The sequence below is a fragment of the Lepidochelys olivacea genome (genome assembly GCF_965140295.1).
Source record: "Lepidochelys olivacea isolate rLepOli2 genome assembly, chromosome: 1".
In the NCBI taxonomy this organism is placed as follows: domain Eukaryota; kingdom Metazoa; phylum Chordata; order Testudines; family Cheloniidae; genus Lepidochelys; species Lepidochelys olivacea.
Genome location: NC_140411.1, coordinates 124,534,977 through 124,550,234, shown reverse-complemented (window position 1 = coordinate 124,550,234; position 15,258 = coordinate 124,534,977). Strand labels below are relative to the sequence as shown.

The following is a 15,258-nucleotide window of genomic DNA, read 5'->3' as shown; positions in this document are numbered from 1 at the left end:
GGGATGGCTCTGGATACGGGAAATAGCAGGTGATTGGTGGAGGCCCTGTGCCTCTTTGGAAAAAGTTTCTAAACATGGCATCCAATAAGCAATCACTTGTAAAATTCCTCTGTGAATATATGATTCAAAATGCAGCATAAGCAGTTTTTCTTGCTTCAAGGCTTTTCAGATGGTGAAGGACCAAAGTCCATCACCAGTAGAAGTGTTAAGTCCAAGACTTGTGCAGTACTCAAGAGGAAGTGGACCTAAGGATGCTTCTGGATGCTGTATGTGCCACTATGGCTTTTGGGTCTCTTGTTGTCAAAGGAACCATAGTAATTAGGTCACCTGAAACAGATGTTTTTGGTCTTTGCTGTTCACCACTTTCCAAAAATTGAACACACAGATAACATGGATTGAAACCGGCACTCTTATCAGCACAGCTGAAAAGCATCGTAGTTGAGGATAGTTATTTATTTTAAAAATAAACCTCAGCACCTCCCCAAAAGTCAATTCTTTATGCTTCATCCTCAGCCTGTTTTCCTAGATATTTTTCTGCCCCAAAAGCTTATAGTCTTCCTATAAATTTTGACATCCTCTAGCACCTTGCAGACACTAGAGTTGCGCAGATATGTTTTGTTTTTTCCCACTGGTTTCTTTGTAAACTTCATGTAATGTGTTAATGCTGCAAACATTAATTTCTGCATCTTCAATTTTTTTTTTTTAAATAGTGATGTACATGGAGCTCCAAGTTCCAAAGGGCCAGCCAACATTCCTTTACAAGACCAGCACTTGGCACTTGCTATATTGTTAGAGCTGGCAGTACAGAGGGGCACACTAAGGTGAGAAATGAAGCACTTTTCTGCTCTCAAACAAGAGTGCGTATTAAAATGTCCTGAGCAATTCTTGGGATTTAGTTTACATTAGTTCAATGTTAACATTTTGATGCAACACCTATGGGTTCTCTCCTTAATGATTAGAGGTGAAGTCAATGGCAAACTCCCATTGATGTCAGTGGGGCCAGGATTTAACCATAATTTCCTATCGTGAAGGGTGAAATATAGATAGAAAATTAGGGAATACTAAGCACTCATGCTTCAGGGTCTAAGCCAATTTAACTGATGGGGACTAGAAAGAAACATATTTTAGAGGGAAGTCTATTAGATAATTTTCTGCTAGAAGACTTCTTTCATATTTCTGTGAATCATCAAGATCTGTCTGTGGTCAATGATGGATCACTGTTCTGAGCCAAAATAGCAATTCCTATGTAGCTAAAACTTCGCAAGAAAGGAGGTGAAGGTACATTAAAACTATCCTGAAATACTTTTTTGTGGACATTTGGTCCAGATCTTCATCTGGTATAAGTGGTATAGTTCCATTGAAGCCAGTGGAGCTGTGCTGATTTATACCAGCGAAGGATACATTTAGTCAATAACCAAATAATACTGAATAATCAAAGCTAAAACTTGCACGCACACCAAAACTAAAAAAAAAAAAACCTCAAAATTTCAAAAACTGTACTTCACTTTGACCCTTTTGTTTGGTGGGGGGGACCCTCAACTCAGCAAAGGTTTTAAGTGAGCTATCTTTGAGTAGATTCTGCCCCAATACCCCTTAACTCCAAAAAATATTTTCATGCAACTTTCAATTTATTATATATATTATGTTGCAGAATCCATTTTCAGTATGTTTTATTTGAATAAAAAATCCAGGTTTTATACTACTAAATATGCATATCTTCTAAAATTTGATTTAATGTAGAACTTCAAATAACTTCTGTAGGAGTGCTTACAACAGAGATGGTAAACTTACTCTTTCAGCCAAATGTTGTCTGCTGTTATGTTGCTGCTTCAACTCTGGGAAAATGGAACAAGGGAAACAGATAATGAGCGATCTGCACAAGGAACAAGTGCACCCCTTCTACCTTTGCTGCAAAGGTTTCAGAGCATAATCTGTAATAAAGACATACCTAACGCCGAGGATGAGATTCAGGTATATGTGTGTGTTTATTTATCAGGTAAATTCTATCTAGTATCCAATTATTTGTGTCATGTTGTTTAGCAATCAAGTATAGACACTCATTGTTACTCTTCTAAAGTTTGTAACTCCACTTTTGTAGTAGTAACTTACACATCAAGATACATATACAACTGTTGTATAACAGTATGTAAGTTTTGCATTATCTCCGGATGGCAGATTAGAAGTTTGTAGTATGTTGAAATAAATACTGCATTTTAGATTTTGTTGTAGAAACAGTTTTTATGTGGTACTACAACTCTGTGGATTAATTTTCTTGAACATTTAACTTTTCCCATGAGTTTTATTGAAACATCATTACATTCTTAAATTTTATTGTGAAGTACAGAATAGCACAATTGATACAAAGGTAACATCAATTTCTGTTACTGAAATAGTGGCTTACTCGGTGGTAATAAACACAATTTAATAGTGTATTTCTCAGAGTATATATATATAATTAAAATTGTTGCTTGCATGAAGAAGGAATAGTATATACAGATGCTGAGTCCCTTATTAACTTCTATAGCAATTACAGATGCTGAGTATCCACAAAATAGGCCATGTCTGTATCTAGAGAAATAAGGGAAAAGAACGTATCGGGTGTGTAAAAAGTACTCTGAATATTTTCCTGTTTTTAACTTTCTTATATTTTTAACTGCTTTTCTTTGCTTTCTTAGATGCTGTCCTACTCCCTGAGTCCCAATGAGAGTTTTCTGAGGTATCTGACTTTACCACAGGACAACGAGCTAGCTATTGATCTACGACAAACGGCAGTTGTGATCATGGCCCACTTAGATCGCCTGGCCACTCCATGTATGCCTCCACAGTGTAGCTCTCCTACATCTCATAAGGTAATCTCATATACTCTCAAATAAAATGATTGTATGTAGATGGAAAATTAGTTTACTCTTTAAACTATCCAAGAAAAACAATTCAATGATTTTAATAAATCATCAGTTTACTTAGCTGACCATGCTCAGAGAAGTGTAACGATTGGTTTTAAAATATTTTCATACAGAGTGTCTAAAGTGAATTTCCACAATGCATAGCTGTCTGATTATAGTAGTCTGAGTATTTAACCTCCCTGCCTCTTTTCCTCATGTTTGGCCATAGCCAAACAAGGTATCTGACCAGGGAGGTAAGGTATAATTTAAGATTGAAATCTCTTTATAGTTAGAACTTTTTTCAGAATTTCTGTAATTCAATTTAAAAGAATCCAAAGTTGTATAAGCAGTTCAGGAGTAATATCTGAATGATATCCTATAGTGGATATAAACATATATGGACTGTACCAAAGAGTTTAATACTTTCAGTGGAATGAGGAAAATCCTCTTATACTCTTTATTTTTGTTTTCCAAGCTACTTTTTCAGCCGTGGGATCTTAGTCTTCTGTTTCCCTTTTTCTTATCCCCTCCTCCCAGTACCGCCGGGGTTATCGGAATGTGGCTTATTCTGGAGCCATTGTTACTGGTCTACCCATCTGCCAAAGGTTTCTACAGAATGACAAGTAAGTCATTCTCCAAAACTGATGGCTGATCCTGCCCCATAAATGTACTATTCCTAGTGCCCATCAAAGTAAATGGTCAAGACCAAATTTCTTAAATGTTTAAGTCAGACTGCTCCGATATAGTAGCAATTTAAAGAAACCCTCAAATTTTTATATAACTTCACTGGTTGAAAGATCTTCTCTACATACTTGCTATAAATATTTATGGTATATTCTGTAAGCAGTGTTCTTGTAGCCATGTCGGTCACAGGATATTAGAGACACAAGGAGTGTGAGGTAATATCTTTTATTGGACCAACTTCCGTTGGTGAGAGACAAGCTTTTGAGCTACACAACTGCTCTTCAGGTCTGGGAAAGGTACTCAGAGTGTCACAGCTAAATACAAGGTCGAACAGATACAGCGAAACACAAGAATATCTGTTCGACCTTGTATTTAGCTGTGACACTTTGAGTACCATTCCGAGACCTGAAGAACAGCTCATTGTAGCTTGTAAACTTGTCTCTCTCACCAACAGAATTGGTCCAATAAAAGATATTACCTCACCCACTTATGGTATCTTCCTATGAGATTGTGATGTGTGAGACTATTTTTAATAACTTATTAATAGGTAAGGTTCATTGTTGTCTTACATTTACAGCTACCATGCATACTGATTGATTGAAGTATTGTTGAAGCAGCATAATTATTAGAAAAAAATACACTGGTGATTGCGTTTTAAGTTGTGTAGTGAACTGTAAATTCTTACTTAGCTTTGTGTCTTACAGGGATCTCTGCAAGAAGTCATAGGTTGGGGTTTAATAGGATGGAAATATTATGCTAATGTGAGTGGTCCAATTCAGTGTGAAGGACTTGCCAATCTCGGAGTTATTCAAGTTGCCTGTGCAGAGAAACGTTTTTTAATCTTATCTAGAAATGGACGAGTTTACACGCAGGCATACAACAGTGACACACTGGTAGGTGATTTTTACATCCATACTAAGCATACCATTTTCTATAAAATATGCTGCTATGAGATTGTTCTTTCTAATAATTCAGATGTGTAGTGGAGATAATATGATGCTGCTAATCTTAAAATCCTTGTTTTTGAACCCTCAGGAGCAATGGCTTGTCACCTTTGTTTGCCATGTTAAGAATTTTTCCTACGTTATAAATATTTGTTATGGTGCTCGCAACAATCCAGCCTCATGAACAGTGCCCTTTTTCTTTTCCAGTGGTCTTGCTTTGCCGTTTCTTTCCATATAACATGGCAATTGCTTAGCATGAAGTGCATTTAAGCTAATAAATGTTTTGACTACCACTGCCTAAGCATTAATTCCCTAAACAAAATTATACTAAAACAGAAAAATATGCAGCGAAGACTATCTGAAATGATCAGACAAAAGCCAGTTTAATATATATTACATGCATTATAAGGATGGGACAAAATGAGAGCTCCAGAGCATCCTCTGTCTTTTACCAAGCCCAGATATTGGATTTGAACTTCTGGCATGGTTCTCTGGTTTCATTAATTTAATGCTGGAATGGACAGCTTTGAAGTAAGGCCTTATTGGGAAAAATCTAATTATCAAGTTGTCTAAGTTTTTTTCAACACTCTGAGCAACATAAGTAACTTTTCTTTGTACGTTGTCTCTAACTAATTTACAGGGACCACAGCTGGTGCAGAGTCTTGCTTCTAGAAATATTGTGAAGATTGCAGCACATTCAGATGGTCATCACTATCTTGCCTTGGCAGCAACTGGAGAAGTTTTCTCTTGGGGTTGTGGAGATGGTGGAAGACTAGGCCATGGGGACACAGTGTATGTGTAATAAAATACCATTGACTCACCAGCTTAAGCATAGAATGTATTTACAGATATTCTACTTTAATGTTAGAAACTAAGGTAGGATTAAATATTCAGACATTTAGTAAGTGTTACTGAAACACAGCCACTTACAGTGAAAAGACAATAGGCAAAAGATAACATAGTATGCTATGGTTGTTCACGTCCTCCAGTACATATGTATCATTCAAATGTTGATAAGAAATTAAGCAATGCAAGATGGTTTACAAACATACATTCCTTTAGATTTTGTCTTAACTATGTTGTCATGATTAGACCAGCAAATAAATTGCTGTTAATGGCAATGGAAAGAGCTAGTTTCCCTCTTTTAAAAAAAAAAAAAAAAAGAGAGAGAGAGAGAAAACTAAGTTTTTTTTTTTATGTATTTTAGACAACAATGAACATGTATGAAGGGAATGTCATGAATAAGATTCCTCCAGAACGTATTCCTATACAACTCTACTTGTAGCCTGCTTAGCTTAGATCAACTCACCATGCACTGGAATTTTCTAGGAGGTCTTTTAAGGATATTTGTCTCAGTTGAATACTGATTTTTGGCTATACAAAATAACAAAAAAATGTATTTAATGTGTTAACCAATGTTAACATAAGGATCTTCAAGAAATCCAGCTCCACTTATGAAATCTGATGCTGAGTAATCCAAAATGTCCTTTACAACAATCCAACTTCAGAACAGCACATGCATGTATTATCAACTGTAAAATTACATCCTCCCTCTGCCCTTCTTATTTACTTGCAAAATCAGTTTCAGAATGGTTCAGTGCAAATGCAGACTGTTGTGTGTTCCCCATTCCCTTTTTTCCTGTGTTTAAACAGTAACATTGCAATGCTCTATTTTGCCCAGAAAGTAGGAGTGAGTGTCTTGTTCTGTAGCTGAACTAGTGTTTTCCATGCAGTATCCTGTAGAGGTGTACTTGAATACTTGTGTGTTGAATTGTGTATCCCAGAGGTGATAAGCGTTTCACCACGGCGGTGACATATCGTCATAGGGTAAGGAAGTACTCCTGTCTTGGGCCTGAGAGTAGCAGGGAAGGAGTTGTTCAGATACAGCAACTAGAGTTCATTTTTTTTCCACAGTGAAGTATAGTGCTTGTGTAAACCACTGGACTGACTTATTTGGAGGTAAAAATACTAGTTATCAGACTTTAGTATGTCACAGGCAGTTGCAGTGTAAACTTCTCCACAGTGCTTCGCATATTGTGTTTATTATTGATCAGCCTCAACCTTAATTTTCCTTACAGGTACGTTTATATCTTGCTGTCTCTGGCAGTCAGTAAGGTTTGTAGTTGTGATAGGGATGATCAGTTTATTTTCTAGCAGACAGGTTACCACAGCTCATTTCACATAATTACTTTATCAGGTTACCTGTTTGAGACTCTTGTCTTCTCTCTAAATAGGCCCCTAGAAGAACCAAAGATGATATCTGCTTTATCTGGAAAGCAGGCTGGGAAACATGTTGTTCATATTGCATGTGGAAGTACATACAGCGCAGCCATCACTGCTGAGGGAGAGTTGTATACATGGGGACGAGGGAACTATGGCAGACTGGGACATGGTATGTTCCTCTAATTTGTTAAAGAACGGTGTTCCGTTTGTGAAAATTTAAATATTTGTCTCTTGGGTATTTTTGACAAAGTGATTATTTTTTGTTTTGAAGGTTCCAGTGAAGATCAGACTATCCCAATGCTGGTCACTGGGCTGAAAGGACTGAAGGTTATTGATGTAGCCTGTGGAAGTGGAGATGCTCAGACTCTTGCAGTGACTGAAAATGGTTAGTGGCCAAACTTGCTGTCTTTAGTGTCATTAGGAAGACATTTGTGGTGCAGGTCTTATGCTTAACGTTCATAAAATGAATTTTATAAGAGAATCTCAAACTGAAAGTGGTTTTGAAGAATAGTCTCTAGGTGATTATTTTATATTTTAATACATATTTAAGAATTGAAAGTATTAGTAAAGGAAAAAAGTTAAGCACTAAATTTATATAATTTGCTACTCTTTCCAGTTGTATAGTTACTCAGACTTCTTCAGACATCTCTTCAGTTCACCAGCTGTTCTGCTGTATATTCCTCCTTTTCACAAAAATATCTTTTACCTACCTAGACTTCCAGTACTGTTTTTGAGATTTAAACTTCTTTGAAGTGGTCAGAGTACAATTGTAACATACCCCTGTTGGATAGGCATAACTCTATCCTATGCCTTTCACCAGAGCACCATTGGGTCCTGCCCTCCTGCCACTGTGCTTCCATCCAGCCTCCCATTTCTCACAATTATGCATTTCAGTGTAGCTTCTTCCTTCTCCTTCCTGCTGCCTGAACATCAACAGGGGCAGCACTGAAGGCACAGGAGAGCCTCTCCCTGTTTTCAGTTCCTGTGCCTGGGCCACAGCAGCTTGGATCAGCCAGGAAGAGAAATTGCAAGGAAAATCTTGCTCAATCCCTTGAGCTCTGGGCTGGAACATCCTCAGTACAGACAGAATCCTCAAAGAATTTAGCTGCCAAATTCTAACAAGTCTATACTGAGCATGCGTGAACTCTGAATTTTTTTGGAGACTCATCATATGGGTATACTTAGGTGAATTCCAAAAGCTCTAATTTGAATAATTTACTAATTTTTGTCAATATATGTAACTTACCTGAAAGATCAGTGTAATGTCTTCCTTTCTAGGCCAGGTGTGGTCTTGGGGTGATGGAGATTACGGGAAGCTAGGAAGAGGTGGCAGTGATGGTTGCAAGACTCCCAAGTTGATAGAAAAGCTTCAGGACCTGGATGTTGTGAAAGTACGCTGTGGGAGTCAGTTTTCTGTTGCTTTAACAAAAGATGGGCAGGTCTACTCCTGGGGGAAAGGTGACAATCAGAGGCTTGGGCATGGAACAGAAGAGCATGTTCGATATCCTAAACTGCTGGAAGGCTTGCAAGGTAAGTGTAACACAAAATTGGCAATCACAGTTCTTTATAACTAGAAAGTTGGAAAATGTCAAAAGTACTTAGTTTTTGGTGGAAAATTTTTTTTATCATAGATTGTATCCTAACTTAAAGAATTTCACCACTACTCTCATTGATGTCAAATTGTAGCTTACTTGTATTTAACAGTAAATATATTTGCCACCCCTTTGCCTTTTATCTGAGATTTTACTTCTGTTATTCCAACAGACTCATTATGCTACTCTATTAAAACCTTTTAATACTTGAAAATTCTTGTTTTTATAGTCTTGGCTTTCTCTTTATTCCTACTACTTTTCTCACGTAGCCTGACTGAAGAATTTTTGTGTATAAAAATTAGGCTCCAATCTTGTAAACATGCACATGGTTAACTTTACATGCATGAATAGAACTGTTGAGAACCATGGGATTACTCATGTGCTTAAAGTTAAGCATGTTCGCATGTTTGGCTCAGAAAAGAGCCAAAAGTTGTTGCCTACTTTTTTTTTAAAAACAAACCTGAAATACGGTTAGGGCAGATGAGAAAAGACAGTATTATGAAGTGGGTATTACAAATCTTTGTAATTGACATATTGATCCATTGCATTTCTACTGTGATTAGGTCATCTAATTGAAAAATTCTGAGTTGCGGTGGCAGCACCAATTAACTTCAGCATGTGACGCTGTCTAGTCACTTTTCCATTTAATAGTGGAAATGCCAACAAACTCTTCTAAATCAACAACTAAACTGAATGGATGCAAAATAACACAGGATTTTTGCAGCCTTATATACATTGGCACTTCAGATAGCTTAAGTCTCTTTAAACTTTTCTGATTTTTTTGGGATTGGCTCTTCCAGTTTATTGAGGTGAAAGGTAAAACTGCAGTTTGACATATTAACTCTGCTAATTTTTAATTGTAGATTTAGTAGTTGGTGGTGATTGAAACACAAAAGCTGTTCCACTCATGGTCTTCCTGTTAAAAATGCATGTAATCTTTGCAGTAAGCACACTTTAATATTTGTCCACTTTTTGCTATCAGGGAAAAAAGTGGTCGATGTGGCGGCTGGATCTACCCATTGCTTGGCACTGACGGAGGATAGTGAAGTGCACAGCTGGGGGAGCAATGATCAGTGCCAGCATTTTGATACTTTGAGGATCACCAAACCAGAGCCTACTGCTCTCCCAGGATTAGACAGAAAGCACATTGTTGGAATTGCTTGTGGGCCTGCCCAGGTAAACTTTGAATCTGTTACTCAGATTTGTCTTCAGCCCTGTCCATGGATTTAGATGAGTGTAGGACAGTAATTTAATTCCTACTTCTCCCTATGGCCTAAATCAGTGGTACGTAAACTTTTCCAGTTGTGTCCCCCCCACTTTACCATTCACAGAAATTGTCGTTCCCACCCCCACACCCCCGCTTCTCCCCACCCCATTAATTGTAACCTGAAACTGTTTTTCATGCTGGAAAGTGGAGGGGAAACACAGAGATGAGACCATTCGATTAGTGTTTTGAGTGTCTGACTCAAGCGAGAGGTCCTGGGCTCTCAACTATTATTCTATATGTTGCTAGTTTCTTTTAATATCAATTATTAAATATTAAATGAGTTTTAAAATGAGAATCAAAATTAATTTTAAAGGTATAGTAGGCCTACTGTAGTTATGAAACTTACCAAATTGTTGAAAATAAGCCAACCTGTGCTTTTATTTGTATGATTGTTTTTTTAAAGGGGCAAAAGGCCGAAGTTTCTTTAAACCTCCCCTTTCCCCTAGAGAATGTCTTGCGCGCCACTGGTCTAAATGGTTCCTGTACCAGCTGTGACACGTGGATATTTCGTGACACCAGCAGATGGAGACACACAAAAAACAACCCAGTTAGTTTGTAGTTGCTTCTCCAAAAAAGGCCTAGCTGGCCTTCCCTGTCAGTAAGACTTCCTGAGCAATAGCATTTAACAACATTAGCAATTGCTAGTATAGGTTTTAAGAATTAATCAGTCCCTACTTTTCCACCAACAAAATTGAAGAAGGATGTATGGACTGGCATAGAAGGGCTCTGAGAAATATGATAGGAAATAGTAATTTTTTGAGATTGTTGGACACCTTTAGCTGTTGGCAAGAGGGGAGCACTTTTTGATGATGTAAATGAATTGAGCCACAGCTGCATTCATCCTGCACCTCATCAAAAATCTAAAGTCACAATATAGCTCCTGAGCCTAGTTCCTTAAATAAAGCACTGGTATCTCATAATAGGCCTATCATTGATTAGAGAGAAAGTAACTGTTACTCTTCCTTTCCGTACATAGAGTTTTGCCTGGTCATCTTGTTCTGAATGGTCCATTGGTTTGCGTGTGCCGTTTGTGGTGGATGTTTGCCCAATGACATTTGAACAGCTAGATCTCCTATTGAGACAAGTGACTGAGGGAATGGATGGCACCTCTGACTGGCCACCACCACAAGAGAAGGAATGTATGGCTGTTGCAACCTTAAATCTTCTCAGACTTCAGGTACTGTAGCTTTCTTATGTGTCTGAGTTCTCACTCAGATAAAATGCTTCAGTAAATTGGTTGGAAGAAGATAGGGGCTTTTAAGTGTTTAAAACATTTTTGTTCACTTAAAATTAAATTGGTACATTACAACAAGCTATTCCTGCATCTTAGTTCCAAAAGGTGGAAAGCTAAGGGTGGGTTTTCAGTCCTAACCATGAATTTTCTTGCTTTCTTCGTTTAATGTTTTCTAAACAGTTCTTGCATTTGATTTAAGATGAACTGTAAAACTAAAATGTAAATTGACTAATCTTGGATATGTGCTGAATATACCACTTGCTGAAAAGGCTTTGGGTTTTCAGTGTGTAAATTTGCCTTCTTAAAAATGAGTTTCCTGTTTGGGGCAAATCTGGACATCTTTAGGAAGCTAGAAGTACATTATGTCCATGATAATACAGAACGGTGTGTACAGGGATGTTTAGGTAATTTCTAAGTTGAAGTAATTATTGCTCACTAGATATCCTGAGATACTGGCTGAGATTAGTGTATATATTACTTGGGTGTAATTGTATTTTTACTTTAGCTTTGCAATTTATTTCTAATAAATTTAGACCAGTATTTAGACCAGTAGACGTATTTGTATTCAGTGTCTGCATGATTGACTTTGTCCAACTTCATTTCTTATGTCACCGCTAAATGAAACTGATTCTTTTTCTTTCAGCTACATGCTGCCATCAGTCACCAGGTTGATCCAGAGTGCCTTGGCTTGGGTTTAGGCAGCGTCTTGTTGAATAGCCTGAAACAGTCAGTGGTAACTTTAGCAAGTAATGCTGGAGTTCTTAATACTGTACAGTCAGCTGCTCAAGCAGTGCTGCAGAGTGGGTGGTCTGTGTTGCTGCCAACAGCAGAGGAGCGAGCTAGGGCTCTTTCAGCTCTCTTACCCAGTGCAGGTATGGTTTAATGATGGAAAACTGTTTGGTGTCTGAATATCTAGTCCAGTGTGTGTGTTCTGTTCTTAGTTTCAGGAAATGAAATGAACATCTGAATTTCTAGACCACTAAATGTTTGTTCTGTTTTGTTAGTTTCAGGAAATGAAATGAATGTAAATCCAGGCCGTCGATTTATGATTGACCTCTTGGTGGGCAGTTTGATGGCTGATGGAGGTTTAGAGTCTGCTTTAAATGCTGCTATCACTGCAGAAATTCAGGTATATTTCAACAATATTACCATTTACTATGTAAATAGAATAAGATGCATATAATACAATTGTTTACAAGACTTGGTGTAAATTCTTTGCAAATAGACAGGCTTACATCAGACAGAGGGCAGTTTTCTTGCTCAGCATTGCAAGCCTCTCTTCCCAGCCAACACTATCCAAAAAGCTCTCTTAGTTTTCTCTCAGGGTCACACTACAAGTGCTTCTCTGGTTGTCCTTGGCTTTCTGCTGCCATCTTGCTACCTTCTGCCTACTTGTGTGGTGTTTCTGGCTGCGTGTGCTCAGACACACATACATCCTCCGAAACAAAACCCAGACCTCTGTATTTTGGATTCAGCCCTAAGTTAAGTCCCTCCATCCACGTGGCTCAGCTCCTGACTGGCCTTGCATTTGGCCTGTATTTCTGGCAGTGGGTCCTATTGTTACCTTACTCCAAAAGGAGTTTAACTGCTTCTTTCTTCTATCTTGAATGAAGGATGGCTCTTAGTACCATCATCTTCGATGAGGCTTCACCTAACCCCCAGCATAATAGTAATTTACGGCTTGCATTTCAGGTTTACGTATAAATTCGATAGAAATTTAAATGAATAGTGAGTATATTTGACTATTTTCAAGTGAGGCACAGTGTATAAAACCACCTGTCAGATATGCAGCACCTATTGCTGTGGCTTCTGCAGAAGAATGCATAAACGTGAATTCCACATGCCAGACTTGAAATGGCCTTTGATCTCTGAAGGACTCCTGCAGAGCAGTTCACTTTTAGTTAGGCATCTTAGTTCAAAAACTCCATAAATAGTAAGCAGCAATCTCTGAAACTTGAACTTCTTTATTCGTAACATTTGTTACAAAGTATGAGTCACACTACCAAAATGTGAAAGCCACTGTTACTGGTAACCTTGTCCAGTTGGAATGTATAAGTAGGGGCTGTATAAGTAGGGGCATAGCGAGCAGATCGAGGGACGTGATCGTTCCCCTCTATTCGACATTGGTGAGGCCTCATCTGGAGTACTGTGTCCAGTTTTGGGCCCCACACTACAAGAAGGATGTGGATAAATTGGAGAGAGTCCAGCGAAGGGCAACAAAAATGATTAGGGGTCTGGAACACATGACTTATGAGGAGAGGCTGAGGGAGCTGGGATTGTTTAGTCTGCAGAAGAGAAGAATGAGGGGGGATTTGATAGCTGCTTTGAACTACCTGAAAGGGGGTTCCAAAGAGGATGGCTCTAGACTGTTCTCAATGGTAGCAGATGACAGAACGAGGAGTAATGGTCTCAAGTTGCAGTGGGGGAGGTTTAGATTGGATATTAGGAAAAACTTTTTCACTAAGAGGGTGGTGAAACACTGGAATGCGTTACCTAGGGAAGTGGTAGAATCTCCTTCCTTAGAGGTTTTTAAGGTCAGGCTTGACAAAGCCCTGGCTGGGATGATTTAACTGGGAATTGGTCCTGCTTCGAGCAGGGGGTTGGACTAGATGACCTTCTGGGGTCCCTTCCAACCCTGATATTCTATGATATTCTATGAATTTCAATCTGAAACCCCCAGATCCAGAACAACAGTCTAGTACAGCATTAAAAACGTATTTCCTTAATCCTTAAACTACACACTCTAGGATAGTACTACAGGAGATAGATAAGCTATAGATGTTATGTTCTACTGCACCATTAAAATGGAGCTCATGAGGCCAGCTCCATTTGAGTTCTTCTCAAGGATCCATTCTGATGAGTTAGATATGTAGTGATATCCTTGTGATGAGTGAAATCCTTGGTCATTGAAGGGTTTGCCCATTCTGGCTTCAGCTGACCTTTTGAATGAAATCCACCAGAATGGAGAACACGCTACATGTGAGAATGACTGAAGGTGCTTAGTCCATGAGCCCAGAGCTGTAAATAGATCTTGCTTAAGCAGCAAGCTACACAGCATCTGTACTTATAGATAGCATGGCAGTGGTCGAATGCATGAACTGTCAGGGAAAGCCTTGCTGCAGGGATCTTTTCTTTTTTTCCTGGGAAGGAAGAAAAACATGAGGCCTACCAAATATGCATGTCCTGAGAGAAAGAAACTTGCATGCTGTTTCTTTTGTGAGGGGAATGCAACTTCTTAGATAGTATCTTCTGACTGCTTTGGAACCAGAAGTAGGTAAATTCCAAGATTGCCTACAAGTAATGCAGCAATCTCTCTTGGTCCCATGGTATTAACATGTAGTTTGTTTTTCCCTGATCCTGCTGCTGTGCAAAGTCTTAAGAAAAATAAATCAAGATTAAGTCAGGCTGGCTTAATTACAGTGCTCAGGGGATGTGAAAAGTCCACTCCCCTGAGGGCAACAGCTATGCCAACCTAACCTCCTGTGTAGCCCCAGCTAGGTCAATGGAAGAATGCTGCCGTTGACCTAGCTACTGTTGCTTGGGGAGGTGGAGTTCCTACAGTGATGGGAAATCCTCCCCTCCCCTCCTCCACATTGCTGTAGGAAGCATCTGCCATATGGCGCTATAATGGCATAGCTATGGCGCTGTAGTTGAGCCACTGTAGCGCCCGTAGTGTAGATATGGCCATAATTTCACATATTGAGCCATTGAAGGACTTCTTTATATGGACTATATTAAGTGTCTTGAGGACACAGACTCTTTTTTTTTCAAAATCCCTACTGTAATAGGATGTACTGACCCTTCATGCACCACTTTTTTTTTTCTTAGTCTGTTTTCCTGGCTTATGAGAGAAGCTTTTTAAATAAACTGAAAACTTAAAAAAAAGTCATAGAGATGCTGCTGTCCTGTAGGAAGAGAATCTCCATAGTATACTATAGTTGGGACACTTTGCGGTCTCCAGAATTTTTTTCAGTTAGTCTGACCTTCTCACCATTCTTTGTTTTGTACAGCTATACTTTAATAAAGGCCTCTCACTTGCTTCCTTGAGAGTTCAAGCATCAGCCCTTTTTGCCATTAGAAGAAGTGAGGCTCTCCCCCCTTAGTCTCCCATTCCCCATGAGACTTAGCGTGTTTTTGATTTCCTCCTAGGTCTTATATCTCATGCTGGAGCTCAGCCTGTTCTTCATGACCTGTGTCACTCTGCCTTTGAACTCTATTCTCCTCTCTTTTATCATATAGAGAATAGGTGTTGGTGACAATTACCTTGATCAGAATGTTGGGAAAGACTAACTGTCCCTTGGATCTCCTTGTATGCTCTTCCATTAGGATAAAATGGTCCTGTTCATGTGCCTTATTTTTCTTTTCAAGTTTGTCATCTTTTCACCACAACTATGATACTCCTTTGATTAATTTCTGCTCTGGATTCAGGGCA

General features: G+C 38.7%; 1 protein-coding gene across 1 annotated transcript in view; it reads left to right on the top strand.

Moving 5' to 3' along the window:
* HERC2 (HECT and RLD domain containing E3 ubiquitin protein ligase 2) overlaps positions 1–15,258 on the top strand; it is a 201,604-nt gene that overhangs the window by 58,098 nt on the left and 128,248 nt on the right. Inside the window, exons 8-19 of the mRNA XM_084623550.1 lie at positions 711–821; positions 1,800–1,971; positions 2,676–2,849; positions 4,271–4,459; positions 5,151–5,302; positions 6,745–6,902; positions 7,005–7,118; positions 8,012–8,263; positions 9,308–9,501; positions 10,569–10,769; positions 11,470–11,698; positions 11,831–11,955. Coding sequence (XP_084479676.1) covers positions 711–821; positions 1,800–1,971; positions 2,676–2,849; positions 4,271–4,459; positions 5,151–5,302; positions 6,745–6,902; positions 7,005–7,118; positions 8,012–8,263; positions 9,308–9,501; positions 10,569–10,769; positions 11,470–11,698; positions 11,831–11,955 — 2,071 coding nt within the window. The remainder of the gene's footprint in view (positions 1–710; positions 822–1,799; positions 1,972–2,675; positions 2,850–4,270; positions 4,460–5,150; positions 5,303–6,744; positions 6,903–7,004; positions 7,119–8,011; positions 8,264–9,307; positions 9,502–10,568; positions 10,770–11,469; positions 11,699–11,830; positions 11,956–15,258) is intronic.